The following is a 19,600-nucleotide window of genomic DNA, read 5'->3' on the forward strand; positions in this document are numbered from 1 at the left end:
CCGCAATGGGAGAAGTAATAACTAACACAGGTTCTCAGAATAGTTAGAACAATGATCATAATAAAATCATTGTCTATGTACTTTAAAATGGCAGACCTATCCAATGAAAGGAAGGTGATTTTTCTACCAATAACTTAGAAGGAATAGTCAAAGTATGTGGTTACTGACATAAAGATTACAGACTTACAACAAGCACACAAATCTTTCCCATCAAGTTTACTTCTCTAAAACAAACATCATTGTAAAGAAAATATTTTCAGGATTAACTCAATCGGAAGTTAGTGTCTACTAAATTTAGATTTCAAAATTCACCTTAAGAGTTTTTACTGAACTGAACTGAATCTGGAGATGTGAATAAAGACCTGCCTTATGCCATTTTCAACAACTGAACCACATTCCTGCACCTTTCTAACAAATAATTGGCATTTCTCCAAAATGGCTAGAAGAGAAAAAGATGTGATCTGAATCTACCATATCTTTTTCAAGTTCAAAGAACTGTCATTCTTGCAAAGACAACACTTTAAAAACCAGAACACATAGCATAATGTCAACAAGATTGAAAATTAGGAAACTCCAAACCTCCTTTCCCCACAGAAACAGAGATTTAACTGCAATATATGAACCATTCATCCTTGTAAGAAATCCAGAAACTGGTTAAGAAACTCCCTCAGGAGAACCCAAAACCTCATCCAAGGCCACGACCCTTCCTCAGCAAGGCAGAACAGAGAGGAAATACAAGTTCTTTCCCTAAGTGGACCTCCAAAGGGAAAGTAGAAATGCTACCAGAGGGACCATTTGCTATCTTGCTTGAATCTAAACAAGCATTGGCAAGAACAGTTGCTAAATCGGGAGCCACTGAGAACAAAGGAAATCAAAATAATTTGGTTCAGCACCCAGAGTCCGTAGTTCTAAGAATATACATTAGGTGGAGCTCTAGTACCATAGCTTACTACAATGTGTACGGGATGACCCAGGAGGGCAGAGGAGGTAACCACAGACTGCCCTAAATATAGATACACACATACTTCATCAGTGAACAAGGCCAGAGGTCATATCCCTGGGAAAGGTTTGCAAAGTTCCCTGATTCTCTAGATGAACTAACTAGCTAGAGAAACTATCCAGAATACAACCTGAAGAAGAGGAAGCTGAGCTTTGATATGCTAAAGCCCCTGAGAAAAGGAAAGACAAAGAAAAGATAATCAAGGGACAAATTAAATCTCCAAAGCTTGCCCCTTAGAAAATGGAGTGCTTCCATCTGTAATCCTAGCACTTGATAAGTTAAGGCAGGAGGACTGCTACAAATAAAGGTCAGACTAGGCTGGAGATTCTGTCTCAGGAAGGGAAAGGGAGGGGAGGGGAGGAGAGGAGAAGAGAGGGGAGGAGAGGAGGGAGAGAAAGAATGGTAAAGAAAGGATAAAGGAAAGGGAGGAATGGAAATAAGATGATGCTCAAGGAACCTGTACAGATGCACAACTAAACAAAAAAATCAATAAAATAATAAGCAAAAATGAGATAAACAGTCAATGAAAAGACTCAAACATTATTTCTGAAACTAAAGGATACAGTAACTAAAAATACACAAATACTCAGCAACAGACCTGGTCAATATCAAGAGAAAAAAAAAAAAACAGAAAATATAAAGACAGAAATTTCAAAGGCAAAGAAACCCAAAGGGGGGAAAAAATAAAGAAGAATTAAAAGACCTTGAATTACTTGTGGGCTACCATCAATCAAACAGAATATATGCTACAAAACATCTCAAGTAAAAAGATAAAAATAAGTCAGGCAGTGGTGGTAAATGACTTTAATCCCGGTAGATGGGAAGCAGAGGCAGACGGATCTCTGTGAGTTCTAGGCCAGTTTGGTCTACAGAAAGAATTCAAGAACAGCCAAGGAACTACACTCAACTACACAGAGGAACCTGGTCTCAAAAAAAAAGTCAAAAAGAAAGGAGGAGGATGTGAAGAAAGAAGGAGAAGATTAGGAAAAGAAGAAGGGAGGAGAAGGAAGGGGAGGAGGAAGGAGAGAAGAAGAAGATAAAATGGGAAGAACTTTCCAAACGTGAGAATAGAAAATGGACAAAATTAGGAAGCTCACAAAATTCAAACAAGTACAGCCTAAAGGAACCTCTCCGAAGACTATAACCAAGCTTTCAAAGTCATGGACAGGGCTACAGGCCCATCCAGGAGGCCATGAGTTCAATTCCCAAAATCATAGGAGAAAAAGTCACAAAGGAGAGAATCTTGACAGCAATACAAGAAAACAAATTATTCATATACTAGAGTGTTTCATTGGGTTATCAAGAGATACATACTAGAACAAAAAAAGTGAGGTGATACATAAAAACCTAACCAAAAATATCTGGCAAAACTGCCCTACATTCATTTTTTTTTTAAAATAACTTTTTCTAATCTTTAGGTTATAAAGAAGAAAATAAATAAAAGCTGAGCAAAGTCATTGATGAAAACCCATCAAAATGAAGCAAAGGTCATATGAAAATATGACCCTTCCTAGTAACAGCAAATACAGAGACAAATATAGAACTTTCAACATTAATGTAAGATCATAATTACTTTAAAATATGGTATAAATGTTTAAAAACAAAAGTATAAAAGTAGTTGTAAATTTATGTTAATAGTATGCAGCACTAAAAAATCATAACTTGTGCTACAGTGTCTTGCCTGGTTTTATCTCTAAGCACTTATCATCCCAATTTTGCTCTAGTCTATGTCTTTTGATTAATTGCTGATAACTTAATAAAACCTTGTGGTTTAATAAACTGGGTAGCAGGAGTACGCATTTAGCTTTTATATGAAACTTGTCAAGCTAAAATCAATTTAAAATTGAATGTTACCCCTTTAAGCTATTTTATGTAATTACAGCAATAACAATAAAGAAAATATTGAGAAAACAGAAGATGAGAAGAGAAAGCATAACTTCACAAAAGATGACAGCAAGGAAGAAAAGATAAACAAAAGAACTACAAGATATAAATAAAAATTAAAATTCCAACAGTAAATCCTTTTGTATCAATAACTTCCTTAAGTATTAATGAGCTTAATGATTGTTAAAGCATATATGAGCCAATATATGAGCATATATGAGCATATATGGATTTGTTGTTTTTTAAATCCAACTACGTAGTGCTCGCAGAAATACACTTTAGAACACATGGGCTCCAGGAGAGACGGTGGGGATATGTCCAAAGAAAGCAGGGTATCATAGATACATTATACCAAACAGACTAAGTGTGAACAAAACTGTGACAAAAGACAAAAGATACTTCACCAGGAAGATATCATTGCTATAAATGGACATATTCCTAACACTGGAGTAAACAAATGTATAAAGCAAACATCAAGAGAGCTAAAGGGAGAGATAGGCAGCAATATCGTGATAAGGAACTCCTCCCCTCCATATTCAACTGTGGACAGGACAACCAGACCAAAGGTCAATGTGAAAACAAAGAACTTGAAGCACAAGACAAACCTAGCAGACATATACAGAAGACACATTTTTTCAAGTGTACAGAAAGCATTCTTTGACACAAACCAGTTGTTAACTCATAAAATAAGTCTCAACAAACTGAAAAAGATTGAAGATGTACATCCTCTCTGTCTATAATAGAATGAAACTAGAAATAAATAGAAGGGAAACAGAAAGTTCCCAAACAGTAGAAATTAAACAATGTACTCATTAAACTATTAAAAAGTCAAAAAAGAAATCACAAGATAATTTAGAAAATATATGAGAATAAATAAAAGCAAAAAAGCATCAAAACTTATAGGCTCAAGATAAAGTAATAATAGCACATTTAAATTTTTAAAAACGAAGATGCTAAATCAATATAAATAATATATTTATATTGTGTACATTAAGAAACTATGCAATGAACTAAATCTAAACTCGACAGGAAATAATAATATTTGAGTCCCTCAGCCTTATTAGTGGAAAAAGTGAATGCTTGCTAAAAAAAAAAAAATCATCAACTATACATTATATACAGTGAACGCACCACCTAAAGCTCCAGAGAAGAAAGATCAGCCAAAGGCTCAGGTTATCTAGCTGTGTAGCACGCTGGCTACAGGAGAAGAAATAAAGAATGCCAGCGGCAGAGGTGCTGGCATAGGCAGCTGTTAGTGATAATGTGTCTCACTGTATCTGGTGCTTCACTGCCATCTGGTCACCAAGACCACTTCTGAGAGACCTGCCTTGTTTACAACCAAAACAGTCCCGCTGTTGGTTCTCTGCCCTGTACCTGGGACAGCCTAGACTAGCTCTGTTCTCAGTTGTTGCCCAGTGTAACATATGTACAAGAAATCATGTCATTTGCTGTCTCAGAGGAAAGATTTTTTTTAAGTTCTTAAAGTCAATGAAAGCAAGAGTTTTGTTGTTTTGCTTTTTAAGAGCAACAAAATTAACAAATGCTTTTTGTGATTTAAATGTGCAATGTCCCGCACGGGCTCATTTTCAATAACTGTTCCTAAGCTGGTGGTATTATTTTGGGAGGGTCAGAACCTCGAGGAGGTGGGTACTAGCCTGCATAAACAGGTCAGTAAAGTAGGCCATTGAAGGTTACACTTGCTCTTGGTACTATCCTCAGCCCTTATGTGAATGACTCTGCCACACACGCTATAATCTTCCCTGCTACAAGAGACTGAAATTCCTTGAAACCATAAACCAAAATAAGTCTCCTCTTTGAAGTTGTTTGCCAGGTATTTAAGTCATAGCTATGTAAAAGTAGCTAATTTCAAAAATTGGTAACAAAGAAGCAGTCATTGCTGTGCCTAAACCTGAAGTTGGTTTAGTCCTTCAGAACTGGTTTATGGGAGCAAATTGCAAGAGGTTTGATATGTGATCAGAAAAATCCCAAAATGCTCTCAGCAGAGGTTAATGGTCACTTCCAGTAGGAGCTGGAAAAGATCAGAATAACAGACAGTGAAGCCTGAAACCAAGGTGCCAACAAGGACTCTACTGGGAATCGGCTAGAAACCATTTCTGTACATTTGGCAATGAATTTCTGTATATTTTGCTGTACCCTGGAAATCTGAATGAGGATGAATTTAATATACTAATAATTTAGCAGAGGAAATTTAAAGAATGCAGAAAAACTTGGGATGTCGCATTGTTATTGGCCAGGCTAGTAGAGCATAGGGGAGGAGAGTGTTTGGGCCAGAAAAAGAGCATTAGCAGAGTGAGAGGCCATGACAGTCAAAGAGATCAGAACTGTTCCAATGACGCTAAGCAGTTTACACACTAGGACAACAATAAAGGGACTTTAAAGCATTTAAGAATTGTTGGCAAGGGACCTGGAGAGGTGGCTCAGAAGTTAAGATCACTGACTGCTCTTACAGGGGTCCTGAGTTCAATTCCCAGCAACCACATGGTGACTCACAACCATCAGTAATGAGAGTAGGTGGCATACATGGAGGCTGAATGTTGTATACACAATAAATAAATCTTTTTTTTTAAATAAAAAAGAATTGTTGGCAAAACTTCACCCACCATAGACTCCAAAATATAAAACTACAAAGTCATTTAAAAGACTTCCCTTAAAAAAAAATAAAATAAAATCAAGTGTGCTCTGGCCAATCGGGCCATCTAGGAATTGTTTCTCAGGTGCAGCTGTCCAGGGACTCAAAGGCCACTGAAGTTATGGTCCAAAAGGTACAGTTTATGTCTAAAATGACCACAAGAGCTTAGCATTATCAGAATGATTCTGTTTTTGCAGATATTCAGAATTCTGGAATTACAAAAATCACACAATTTTCCACCAAGAATTTGAGAAAAGCCTATGGGACCAGGCAGTGTCTGACAGGGTTGGATTCTCTGCAGGAGATAACCCATAGAAGACTATCTGTGACAATATTGCTTCTCTTGAAATAGAGACCCCAAGAAAAACTACAGGTACTAAGTAACCCATATGGGCTTCAAATGGCTAGGACATAAAAGTGGGTCCTCTCAAGTCCACGGAGCTTACATCACACAACTATGGGCCTGTGCTGCTATATGTGGGGTTCCAAGACTCAGCATTTGTCCTGTGGAGCTGTGCTGACTGGTATGGCCTTTTCTTAGTACTCTTTTGTTCTTCATTTTTGGAACAATAATATCAACTGTTTGCTATCGTATATTGATGTTGGTAACATTTTTATCTTATAAGGGGTCAAAGAGATTGACTAAGTAGAGACTCACTAGGCTTTTGAGAAATGTTAGAAGATGGATTGAGTATACTTTGCTTTGTAAGATGGCCATGAATCTAAGAAAACCAGGGGTTTTGTCATGGTTTGAATCTGAAATGCCCCCCACAGTCTCAGGTTTTCATCAGGCATCCCAACACAGCAGCACAAAGGAACAAATACACTTTAGCTAAACTGAGTTGTTTCAAAATGGATGTGACTGAAACTGAAATAAGAAACATCACAACTTATGCCACAGAAAGGTTTTCTAAGGGACAGCTAAAATTATATGCCAACCATTAGATAGTCTACAATCAACTACTGAATTTGGGGGAAAAACTTAAGTCATGCTTGATCATACAGAAAAAAAAAGAATCTAAGCATGTCTACAAGGGGGAGAGATAACAAAGCAATCAAGAAAATGTGCTACAGAGAACATGGCCCACCAAATCAACTAAGCAGGGTTCATACAGGCTCACAGAGACGGAAGCACTAAGCACAGGGCCTGCATGGGTCTGCACCAGAACCCTCTGCATGTATGTTAGAGCTGTTAGATTGACATTTTTGTGAGACTCCTAACAGTGGAAGTGGGGGTATCTTTCACTCTTTTGCTTACTTTGGGACTTTTTCCTATTGGGTTGCCTTGTCTAGTCTCGATATGAGGATTTTTGCCTTATCTTATTGTATCACGTTTTGTCCTGTTTGATTGCCATTTCTGGGAGGCCTGCTCTTTTCTGGAGAGGAAACGGAAGGGGGGGTGAAGAAGAGAGGAGGAAGAGAGCTGGGAGGAGTAGAGGGAGGAAAAACTGTGGTCAAGATGTGTTGTATGAGAGAAGAATCTATTTTAAATGAATAAATAAATAAATAAATAATAAATACGAGAAAGAAACAAAAAGAATATGTGCTACTCTTTAAAGGGACCCAAGTTGAGCTTCCATGTCAGGTGCATCATAACCACCTGAAACTCCAGCGTCAAGGGATCTGACATCATCGCCTAGCCTTTACAACAGCAGGCTCAACTTGTGGGTCGTGACCCCCTTGGGGGTCAAACAACCCTTTCAATGGCATTGCATATCAAATATTTACAATTCATAATAGTAGGAAAATTAAAGTTATGAAGTAACAGTGAAAATGATGTTATGGTTGGGGGTTCCCACAATGAGAGGAAGTGTATTACAGGGTAACGATGTTAGGAAGATTAAGAACCACTCACTGTGCTACAGACAGCCGGATACTGTGTTACTCAGAACACAGTCATATACATGGAAATAAAACAAAATCTTAAAATAAAACTTCTATCACTATGGACATCACATAAATTTAAGATAACTGAGTATTTTTAAGTTGTTTAATGGATTATCTAACTACACTATTAAGTTGAGCATGGTGGTATATACCTGAATTCACAACACTTGGGAGCCAGAAGCAGGAGGATTGCCACAAATTAAAGGCCAGCCTGGGATACAAAGCAAGTTCCAGGGTTAGATGGCAGAACTTGTTAAGAAGAATTGCTGTTCTTACACAGGACCTAGGTCCAGCTCTCAGCACCATATCATAACCATCTGTAACTCTAGTGCCAGGGATCTGACAACCTCATTTAGTCTCCAAAGCACTGCAACCACATGTGTACATAAAGGCACAGACACATTCACATAAAAACAACTATAATGTTTGTTGAGCAAAGTTACAAAAGAATAAGAGTCTATTTTGTCAGAAAAATTATATAAATATACACATGCATAGCAGAGAATATGGACATATATATACCCAACAGAATGCCAAGAAAATTTATCTATAGAAAGTACAAATGTGGGTCATTTTATTTTTACTTTTGATATATTTTCTAATTCTCTCCAATGAATTCAGAAGTGTTAAAAGCTTATTAATTCATGCATGTGAAAATAAAATTAAACTAGAGGCTCATTACGATCTGGATAAAAGTAAGTAAAAACAAAAATACAAATAACACTGGCAGTCTTGGCAAAGGAGAAAGCAGAAAGTAACATTTCAGTCAACTTGTCTTTTATGTTCCAGTTTTCAGCAATGTATGAGCAATATCCATTGGCTCATGAGCCTCAACACTGGAGGTTCCCACAAAACATCTACAAGCTTTTCTAATAGGAATCTCCAAGAAAAGTCTCATTTAGTTTCTGGAGACTAGCAGAAACTTAACTCTAGAGATTACTGGTCAGGCCACTAAAAATCAAAATCTAGAGGCTTGGAGAAAGAAATAGCCCCTCAGTTAATTAATGGGATGGTCCTATGCTCACAAGAAGATGTAAGTACAAATCCCCTTGGCCAAGCAGGGAGCAGTTACAGGAGAGATAAGGCTTTCTCCCGTGGTTATCAACACCACCTCTATCTCTAGAAGGAGATGTGCCCAGCAGCTTGACCAGTTTTAACACTGTTGCTGAAGGCATGAAGAACAGGAAATTAGCTTCAACAAACACACACTGAAAACTCCTATCTACACATTTCCTTCAGAAACACCCTCCCAAACCAAAGGGCAAACCAAGCTTTCACTATGATAAAAGGCATGAAGACACTTATCACAGGGTTAGAGATGTATCTGGGACATTCCAATACTTACATAAAAGCTCCATCAAGTAGATGCTGCCATTATGATTCCCAGCCCACAACTGCCTCTGCCATGTGCCTATCAGCTTCTGACTTATTCTCTATTCTCATTTCCTTCTTGACAAACAAGAATAACAGCTTTTTTTTTTAAAATGGGGGTCCAGTTTGTAGTCAGGTCTTAAAAAGATACACAAAAGGCTTGCTTTTAAAAATTACATTTAGTAGAATACAACTCTCAGCATCTAAGTATTTAACAGACCTGAAACCACAGGAGACCAATCTTACTTCTCCTCACATTACAAGAAGGACTTCTAAATACTGTGAAGTTACCGCTACTGGGGAATTGGATGAGGAACATTGCTACCTACAAGTGATGTACGAATGATAGATTCAGGAAGGTATCCTATGAATAGCCATTTCATCAATAATAACTGAGGGTAGATATGTATGCAGACCTTTGCTAAACATGACAAAGGATATAAACAAGGAAAACACATGGTCTCTGAATTCAGAAGTGTATGTTATTGTTAAGATAAAACTATCATACATGAACATCCCCTAAAAACTTATGTTTTATGAAAAAATAACAAAAGTTCAATTTTTTAAAATTATAAATTAAAACTATTTTTAAAAGCATGAACTGAAAAATAAGTTTGATGAGACTCTACACTAGCCTTAAAGAGCAATTAAGATTTAGACTGCCAGCCAGAGGATGGCAGTGGTGCGCACCTTTCGTCCCAGCACTAGAAGGCAGAGGCAAGCAGATCTCTGTGAGTTCGAGGCCAGTCAGGTCTATAGAGCTAGTTCTAAGATAGCCAAGGCTACCAAAGCAACCCTGTCTTGAAAAAATAAAATAAATAAATAATAAAAGATTGAGACTGCTAGTGAAGAGGAAAACAGACATTTCCGACGAGATGAAACATCAATGTGTAAAGGAAACAGTAAGAGATCATCTACATATGGGAACGGTAGAAAACTAACCTCAATGGATAGGACACACAGAAAATGAACATAGACTTGCATTAATGACCCAGTTAGCAAATTTTAAACTGCTTAAATACAGTGATGTTTCTTTAATTAGTAATCCATAATATGGACCAGCAAGATGGTCAGTGGTTAAAAGTTTGATCCCAGGATTCACATGGTTGAAGAAAAGAACCAACTCCCAAAGGCTGTCCTCTGACTTCCACACAGGCGCTGTGGTATGTGTATCCATGCACAAATATACACAGTCAATTGATAAATATAATTTTTTCAGAAATAGCCACAGACAGTAAACTACAACTGATCAAAATGCAGAATTGTGGAGCTCAATCCCAACTGATTCATCAGCAATACAAGTCCTGCACCTAAGGCTCAGGGACTACTGTAGGACAGCAGAGAGATTGTTAAGAGTCAGAGAAATAGGAAGCTTGCTGTGCTACCATGTCTCCTGGGACTCTCAGAAGCTATCTTCATGAAGTCTCACCAACAAGGCTGCCTAGACATGACCTGAGCAAAGCTGACATGTACAGGAATGTTAACTAACATGAAAGGAGATAAACTCTGGAGGCCTCAACCCCAGACAAAAAACTACAGACAATGAAAGAATGCTGAAATGGTAGAAACAATCTTCCCAAGGGAAGAACACATCAACTAGCTGGTTATCCAACACCAAACAGACCTGAAAACATGTACATACAAGAAACATTATATGGATTGAGCAGACTATTTATATAGTCAGGAATACACACATATCCATACATACACACATATATGTAACAATTTAAAAAAAGGCTATGAATTTGAAATAGAGCAAGGGGAGGTACATGTGAAAGCTTGGCAGGAGGAGAGGGAAAAAAGAAATGTTGTAATTATAATCTTAAAAAGCATATTTTTAAAAACAGCTACAGTGAAAATGTATGTGATATATTATAGTGCTTAAGTCATCGTCTTTCACCGCATCATAGGATAGGAACACCTTAGTCTCTGGCGTTTAGTTGTGGTCCTAAGTTTTAATTTCTTATTTACCTTTTTATCAAAATCATATAATAACAAGGGCATTATAATAAAATGTCTTATAAGAATGGGACTTTTTGGATCATGTAAGGGAGAGCCGGAGGTTCCAATTGAACAGATATATTTTATATATTTTTAAAGAAACTATGTTGTAGATATATTTTTTAAAAAACAAACAACTTTCACAGATAAACATAAAGTTTATAGATAAATTATTATAATTCTAGGATTTGTTATTTCAAAGTAATGACGAGAAAGGTGGGTGACCCTGAGTTGAATTTTACTGAAGCCTGATGATAGATGCATAGTATACTATTATATACAGAATACTATAATATTCGGTCTACCACACTTTTATATATTTTGTCATTTTAGCTATTATAACATTTTTATTTTATTTTTAATTAAAACAAAATTACATTCTTTCCTCCTTTCTTCCCCTCCCCCAAGCCCTTCCATGTTCCCTCATTATATTATTTAATCTATCAAGCTGGAGTATTCATTGAAAAGACATAGTAGTCATAAATTTATATTCTAGTATTTTCACAAGCATTTGCTATAACCCGATAAAAAGATTATCAGAATGAAAGACTAGCATGCTCTATTAATCAAGTTTTGCAAGCTAAAAGTTCAAGAAACTTGACTGATTGCTTTAGATTAAAAAATAAAATAAAACCTTCACTATCTGTCAATTTTAACTTCAAACAGTTATAATATATTTCTTTTAAATTATTAAAATTTCAGCTAACTGTAAACCAAAATCAAATCAAATGAACTATTATAAGTAAAAATTAATGAGTGTTAAAAGCCACTCTGTTGTGTTGTTTCTGGCTCTGAAAGGCAATATTTCATCACAAGACAGTTCACATCAATACACAATGACCTAAGGCTACACAGCAACTCCTTGCTCAGCAGAATATAGCTGGATTAACTCCATTTTTGTATTATCCACAAACAGGTGGCAACATAAGACTAGTTTCACTGAGGTGAACACATGCCACTGCAATAAGCCTCCAAACTACCATAGTGAAAATTTAATTTTTCACCTAGCTAAAACATCTCATGTAAAGTCAACAGTAAACTATCATTCCAGAGTGTGACTTTCTTAAACTGTGCCAGTAACAAACATTAATTCATCACTGTGGTATATTCAAACTCTGAATTCTCAATGCACTGATTAAGGAAACGGGATAGAAAGATTAAGTTCCCTGAAAAAGTCTCACCTACAATATGTATTGCAGACGTGCTCTGAACCTCTATCAAAGCCCTTATCAACTCACTGCATCCTCCCCCAGTGAAGAAAACCAGCCAGGCCCTGAAGGACAGTCACATGTGTGATCTCAGCAGGCAGGAAGCTCAGGAAAGAGGATCACAAGTTCAAAGCCCTTCTAGGTAAGTGGGTGGGCATATATACTCTCCTCTCTCTTATACACACACAAGAAATTAAAGCAGCCTACAAGGTTTATTACAGACATAAAGATGCTCACATTATTAATATAAAGCAAGCACCAAACCTGAAAGAGGACTTCTAATGTGATTGTCTTTTCAACAAACTAATCCAACAAAAAAATATACTTTATTAAGACCAAATTTTTATTTTACTGCAATCCCATAATCTATTTTATAGCAAATTAAACCAATAAGTCTATTTTAATTTCAAATAAATTTTTCTAATTTTGAATGAAACTACTCAAGGTTTGTTCTATTTCTTTTGAAAATCAAAGTTTTTCCATTAAACATTAAGGAAAAAGTGTACCATTATTATAAAGTTAATAATAGCCAAATTAAAATATTGCTACCATAAGCAATAAAAACAAACAACCCAACTGTGGCATAAAATGTTTGCCAAGTGACAGAATTTAACACTGGCTGCTCTTCCAGAGGACCTGGGTTCCAGAGGTCCAGGGTGGCTTACAACCATCTGTAGCTGCAGTCCCTGAATATTGATGCCCTCTTCTGGCCTCTCTAAGCAAAAGGCATGCAAGTAGTGCACAGACATACAAGCTGGCAAAACACCATTACACATAAAATAATAAAGTAAAAACACTTGTCACTGTGGAACCAAATCACAGACAAGCCCACTCAGATCTCAGTGCTTCCACAATTACGGGGGACATTAGCACATGATCACACTCCGTGTTCATGTGTTTGGTTTTAGTAACAGAGGCAAGGTGGAGCCACTTCACTCTTTCTTCCCATGAACACATACCCACTAAGTTATTAACTTTCCTTCTCCAGTCATACTCTCATACCTCCTTATCTAGTAATAATGCACATATTTCCAGAGATTTGCAGATAAATTAATCTGCAAAAAACCTTGGCCACAGTAATGCAAACAGTTAAGTTGTTGTCCGGCTGCCCATTAGAACACCCTTTTTACAAGCAACACTCAATAACAGGCAAGACGGCTATTCAAGGCTCATCTAAACCTCAGCCAAACAAAGAAAACAAGGAACAAAAATGTCAACCAATACGAAAGTTCCTTGGTGTATTCAAAAGGCGGGGAACTGGAATCTTCGGGAAGGAGTGTGTTAAAGTCTCTAAAATCTGTCAATTTTCTGTCCCGGCTACTCCCCCCGCCCCCCATTGGGCTAAGCGCGGCGTTTTGTTTGGGACGTGACCCTGGTCTGAACTCAGTGCTGAGTAAGTGAAAGGCTGGAGTTATCGATCTGTCTGGGAACCCTGCTCTAACTGTTTCTGCTGCACTTGCTGCTCCCCCTTCCCACCGGGAACCGAGCTCCTCCCGCAATCCTCCAAGTTCAGGCTCCAGCACCCCTTCGCCTCTTGGGGACATCCCTCGGCCCCCACACGTTGTACTCGCAAAGCTGACGTAAGTAAAGCTCTTCTTTTAGTAATCCCCACCGGCAGATGGACCAGCTGCGGTCTCTAACCTGCTGTCAAAGTCATCCCAAATACCCTCTGGCTGTGGAATGAGGCTGTCCTCGGGGAGGTGCGCACCGCGGTGGCCATTCAAGTTCACGTCCCTCCGGGACAGGCCTCCGGAAGCCGTAGCATTTGGCACTTGCACAGGGCCCGGGTTCTGCACTATTTTCTAGCGCTGTGCTTATGGAGGCCCGCGCGATCGGGGGGTCCCCCACGTCTCTGTGTGCACCCTGAAGTTTCAGGCGAGCCCTCTCCAGCAGCCTGCCCCCCTCCCCCGGTGGAGACCAGAAGCAGAGAGAAAAAGGCAGGCAGGGCCCGCCAGGGAGCCCGCCGCGCTCTCTACCCCCGCCCCGCAGCTCCCGGGGCCCACGAACAATGCGCCGACCCGCGCCCGCCGCACTCACCACCCAGGTCAGCGCCCCATCAGCACCCGCGAGGCTGGTCTTGGCCATGGCAGCGCCTCCCGCGCACGCCAGGGGCTGCTGCTCGCGCTCCGGGGCCGCCCAGGCCCGCCGCTCGCACCGACCGCTGCGCGCCGCGCTCCGCGCTCCTAGCCGCGCCCCATGGCGGGCCGAAGCCGCTGAGGAGGCCGCGCCGTCCGCCGCCCTCAAACTCGAGCGCGGCGCCCGGGCCTAGAGCTCGGCCGGCCGAGGGCGAGGAGGGGCTGGCGGGGCTGCGCGGCGCGGCCTCCCGGGGTCCACGCGGAGGGGATGGCGACCGAGGAGGCGGCGGCGAGGGTCTGCAGCGGCTGGCGCGGGCCGCCTGGGAGGCGCGAGCCTGAGGAGCCCCCGGACGCGACGGAGGCGCTGCTTCTCCTCACGCCAACCGAGGCCGCGGAGTCCTCGCTGCGCTCGCCGCCGCCACCGCCTCGGAGGCCGCCACCGCCTCGAAAGCCGTCCAAACGGCGCCCGACCCCGGTCCTCGGAAGCGCAGGCCGAGAGGGACAATAAACAGAGCCGCCGGAGTCGCCTCCCTCTAGTCCGGCATAACACCGCACACACAGGCGCGCTCCGGGAGGGGGAGGGCGCGGCGGCCACCCGGCTGTCAGTCAACCGGAGACTGTCCAATCACGGCCTTGGAACCGCAGCCCGTCAGCCAATCCAAAATTCCCAGGCCCCCAGAGGGGCGGGACCCGAGGGGAAAACGTCATTGCGGGTAGCAACTGCGAGGCAGACTTGGGTTTTTTTGTTTGCGTGTGAGAGTGTGTGTGAAAAAGAGAAAAGAGCGAATGGGGTTTCCGTCTGAAGAGAGAGCGGGCGGCTGTCAAGGGTCATTCCGGGGCGGCCACCGGAGCCAGGAGTCCTGCTCCGAGGGCTGGGGAACCCTCCGGGCTGTGTCCTGCAGACCTGCCGGGAAACCGCCGAGGGTGGGGGTAGGGAGGCAGGAAGCCTTAGGCGTCCCCAGGGACTGCACTACCCCCCCGCCCCAGTAAGCTTGCAAGCTGCATGCAGATGGGACTGGCAACGCTCCTTGCAGCCGGACTAGGCCCCCCATGTCCCAGATTGCTGTTGTGCAAAGCATCACCCACTAGGCAGTCCCCCCTGTCCTTCATCTGCCCGTGCCGAAACACGACGGTCAGTCCTCAGAGTCAGCGTTTAGAGAACTTGAGAGATAAGGGTGCCCGATCCAGGGTAGGAACGCGAGCAGGTCAGGGTTCCCTTTCCGGGCTACTACTGACCTTCCTGTGAACAATGCAAACAGGTCTTTGTCACTTTCATCTGTCAAGAACTGCACCATCACCACTCCTAAGAGGGCACGATATATCTTTTAGAACTTCAGAGGTATTTTCAGATACACCCTGAGGAATAGATTGATTGGTGTGGAAGCTTTCTAAGAACAGAATTAGCTGCACCAAAGCCTTTGGCAGATGGAGGAGCGCTTGACTTCACCCAGCCTGTAGATGGAATTGCATTCAACAAGTTGTCCGTGGGTACTCCTCCCGTGCTGTGCCAGGCGTGGCAATGGGTTTAAAGTGACGACAGCCTCAGAGGTCAGTCTTCCAAGAATGACTAACAAGAGACACCGAAGATTTACAGCTTTGTGTGCCGGTGTTTCTGTGAGTCTCTCTGGCAGCTGAGCGGTTCCCTTGAGGGAGAACAAAAATGGCTGGGGTCGCACCTCTCAGCCACATTCTCAAACCAAATGGGGTGAACTCTGAAACACGGGAATAATTTAAATGTAGTTCTTAATTAGCTCTCTTGAGACTGGAATTTCGGTTTATTTGGGGAGTGCGGGTCAGAACACTAAAGCCTTTCTTTAACTTGAATTTGGCGGTCCAGCTTATAAATTGCCGGCCAAAGTCTGAGCTGGGCTCTCAACCTGACAATGAAGCGCCCTGACTGTGTTAGTGAACTTTCCCAAGGCCAGCTTTGGGCCTTCCTTACTGTGGATTTTTACTCTTACGGACTGTGGCTTTACATCCCTAAGAGCCCAAATAACTGATCTTTGACAGCAATGATTTTAAAGGTTGAGTATTTAAAAATAAATATATGTATGCTTTATATAGAAGCCAAGCTATATATAGTCTCTTTCTTTGATTTTGAAAGAAAGTCTCTATGTAGCTTAGGTTGACCTTGTCTGAGCCTCTCAAAAGCTGGGATTACATGTATTATCACAATATCCAGCTGCTGTCTCTTTTTTGAAACTCTTACACATCAGATTTTGAACTCAAAATCCAAATAGTTAATTAGTAAAATTTATGTCCATCTTCGAGTTTCCCTGACCTGAGGCACTACTAAACCCTTCTATGAGTACATAAAATTCTCTAATGTTAGTTTATTCTTTAAAAACACTAACGTAGAGGCTGGAGAGATAGCTCAGAGGTTAAGAGCATTTGTTCCTCCTGCAAAGGACCCTGAGTCAGTTCCCAGTACCCACATGATAGTTCAAGACAATCTGTAAGAGCCAATGACCTCTTCTGGCCTTCTTGGGCACCAGGCATCCAAGTGGTACACAGATATACATGCACATAAAACAGTCATATACATAAAATTTTTAAAAAATGAAAACACTGACCTAAAGGAACTGTTAGTTAATACACACTGTTAAATGAGAACATGAGCATTTTAAAGCAGAGATTTGGAACAAATGGCTAAACCCCAAAGCTAAAAGACTAAGTGTCTAACAGACTTGCGTTTATAATAAAATTGGTTGCTCACAACTCGACCACAGAGTTTCCTTGAAGAATTAACACCAAGTAATATCAAGTAATGTATGAATAGGAGTGTGGAGGGTTCTAATCCAGTAACAGTCTGTTTAATGATCATGATGATGATGATGGTGCTTCGTTCATGCTAAGTTAAATGCACTTACCCCGGACCTATAGTCCTAGTCTTTTTTCTTTTGTTTCATTATTTTTACTTTTTACTTTGAGACAGTCTCCCTAAGTGGCCCAAGCTGATCTTGAACTTTCCATTCTCCTACATCAGAGTCCCACATTAAGTGGTGTTACAGGCCTGTGCTACCACACCTGGCTTGATTTGTCCTTTCGTTTCACTATGTCGTTCTTGCATATGTACACACACTACATTTAGAGACAACTTAAATTCAGTAGCAATCCATGTGCCATAGTGATAAACTTTAGAAGTCAAAGTTGTGTTCATAACTGTACAAATAAGACCTTTATTGAATGACCTTTCTCAGAAACCATGCGCAACTTTAAGTGTTATTTGGGCTATGTGGCTTTTGTTTTGATACAGTGTCTCGCTATGTAAGCTGACGGTTACACTTAGGATCCTCCTGCCTCCATCTCCAGAGTGCTAGACTTCTAGGCCCAGCCTATTGAGTGCCTGCTCTGTTAAGTACTTGGGACATTGAAAGTTAAACAATAAAAATAGCTCCCCCATTGAGTTTATATCATTTTATTATTTATATATATATATGTGTATATATATATGTATATATATATATATATATATTGACTGGGCATTATAATTTTGACCCAATGATTTTAGATCCAAAGGCAATTTTGTACTTGCTTATTTGCTGATCTACCCCATAAAGCCACACCTATCACTAAACTTTATACATAGTTGTTAATTTAATCAATCCATAAAATATAGAAAATAGTTTTTGAAAACTATAGTGGTCTATAGGACAGAGTTCTACTGAAACCATGTATTGCTCCGGTGTTGAGATTAGATGCAAGTCCTGATGTTTCCGTAACCAAGTGTTTAGAGCGGCTACAGCTTCCCCAAACCCCATGCTGTCGCCATTATGTTAATCGTTGGATACTGAGTATATACAAAGTTACTGGAGAAGAAAAGTTACAATGTCTGGCATGTGGTATACTAATTAGAGAGTTACTTCGGTTACAATGCAACCTTTAAATGTAACTAGTTTGGTGGACTTCCTAAAACGGAATCCTGAGAGGGAAGAAAGGGTCTCTAAATATAGCCTTTTATTTTTGTAGTCTGTCCATAAGAACTATTGTAGATTAACTCTGATTGTCAGACTATTTAACTTCTCAGTGTGTGTGTGTGTGTGTGTGTGTGTGTGTGTGTGTGTGTGTGTTGTGGACAACTGAAGACATCAGTGATTACCACATTTCTGAGTGTCATCACCACTAGAAAGTAAAAGAAGAAAAACAAACAAAAAGTCTAAATGTCTTTAGGTTCTTACCTGTAATGAACACCGGATGTTTATTTTTGTTTTGACGGAATTTGGCTTTATTGGTTTGAGTCCAGTAAACTGTTCTGATCCCCTGCTAAGGTTCTAATTACTTGTATAGACAGAAGGAACATCTTCATTTAATTTTCCTTGATATAAATCAATAATGATTAAGGGCTCTTAACTGCTCTCCTGAATTAAATAATGTAGAAAAATGCAATTAGCTTATGTCTGACTTAAAGCTGTTCTGTTCCTTGCAATGGAGTCTAATAGACTGGACTTTCTCAGAACAACCACTTTGTCCTGAAAAGACCCGTTGAGAACACCGAGGTACCGTCATCAGCCCGCCCTTCACAGACTGATGCCCACCACTGGCATGCCTGCTGGTCCGCTACATTTGAAGTCCTACAACATCGGCCCCTCCCAGGTACTCTGAAGAAAACAAGGTAGCTGCGACGTTCCCGCTTGTCTGGTCCCATTTCTGGATTAAGAAATCCCAAAGCTGGAGCTGCCATGTTGCTTTTGTTCTGCAATCTGTAAAGATGTTTTAGCTGAGAGGAGCAGCTCAGGATGGGTTAGAAACGCCTATACTAGAAAATATTCAGGTGAAAAGCCTCTAAGTCAGAGGACTTCTTAGATAAACCAGGGAAGAGAACTTGAATGTCGTTAGAGGTGGTAATTGATTATCAAAGCGCTGACGCACACCAGCTTCCAGGGCATCAATTAGCAACAACAAAAACAAGCTCTTCTTTACAAAACTGTTGGATTAGCCTTGATATTTCATATATGTATTATCCTGTCTAGCAGCTTTCCTCTTTGCTTTGAGAAGCTTGTCAGAAAGCAAGATGATGCAGAAGTCTAAAGAAGAGTGGTTCTCTAAGGAACACATTCCTGTTTTAAGTGTTTGGGGAAAACAGAAAAACAAAGCCAGCCTGCCTAGTAAATCCCCCACTCTATGTTGCTGCATAACCAAACAAGCGTCTGGCACGTTGTCAGTGTGCAGTGTCTGGTCAAGCCGCACAATGAAGCATTGGTTTCCTTCTTGCCTACGCCTGTGCTCACACTTAACCATTTGACATTTGCTTTTCAGCATCTTAAATCTTTGGTATGTGGGGAGCATTCTTTGTTGAATACTAGAGAGGGTAACAATTCCTTAACTGTTGATTAACATGCTACCAAGAATTGATTAAATGGGTACACGCATGGTGGTACACGCCTGCAATCCCAGCACTCAGTTGGCAGAGAAGAAGATCACTGTAAGTTTGAGGCCAACCTTGTCAACACAGCAGGTTCCAGACAGGCTGGCCATGGTGGGGTTGGGGACAGCATTGGTTTCTCTTTGGGAATAAGAAATAGGA

At 40.6% G+C, this 19,600-nt stretch overlaps 1 protein-coding gene across 1 annotated transcript in view; it reads right to left on the bottom strand.

The window, feature by feature from the left end:
• Positions 1-14,630, bottom strand: part of Top2b (DNA topoisomerase II beta) — a 61,590-nt gene extending 46,960 nt beyond the window's left edge. The window contains exon 1 of the mRNA XM_048420959.3: positions 14,039-14,630. Within this exon, the coding sequence (XP_048276916.3) occupies positions 14,039-14,086 (48 nt within the window). The 5' untranslated portion in view covers positions 14,087-14,630. The remainder of the gene's footprint in view (positions 1-14,038) is intronic.
• Between the last annotated feature and the right edge of the window lie 4,970 nt (positions 14,631-19,600).

Source organism: Myodes glareolus, chromosome 5 (genome assembly GCF_982192425.1).
Source record: "Myodes glareolus chromosome 5, mMyoGla1.1, whole genome shotgun sequence".
Classification (NCBI taxonomy): Eukaryota; Metazoa; Chordata; class Mammalia; order Rodentia; family Cricetidae; genus Myodes; species Myodes glareolus.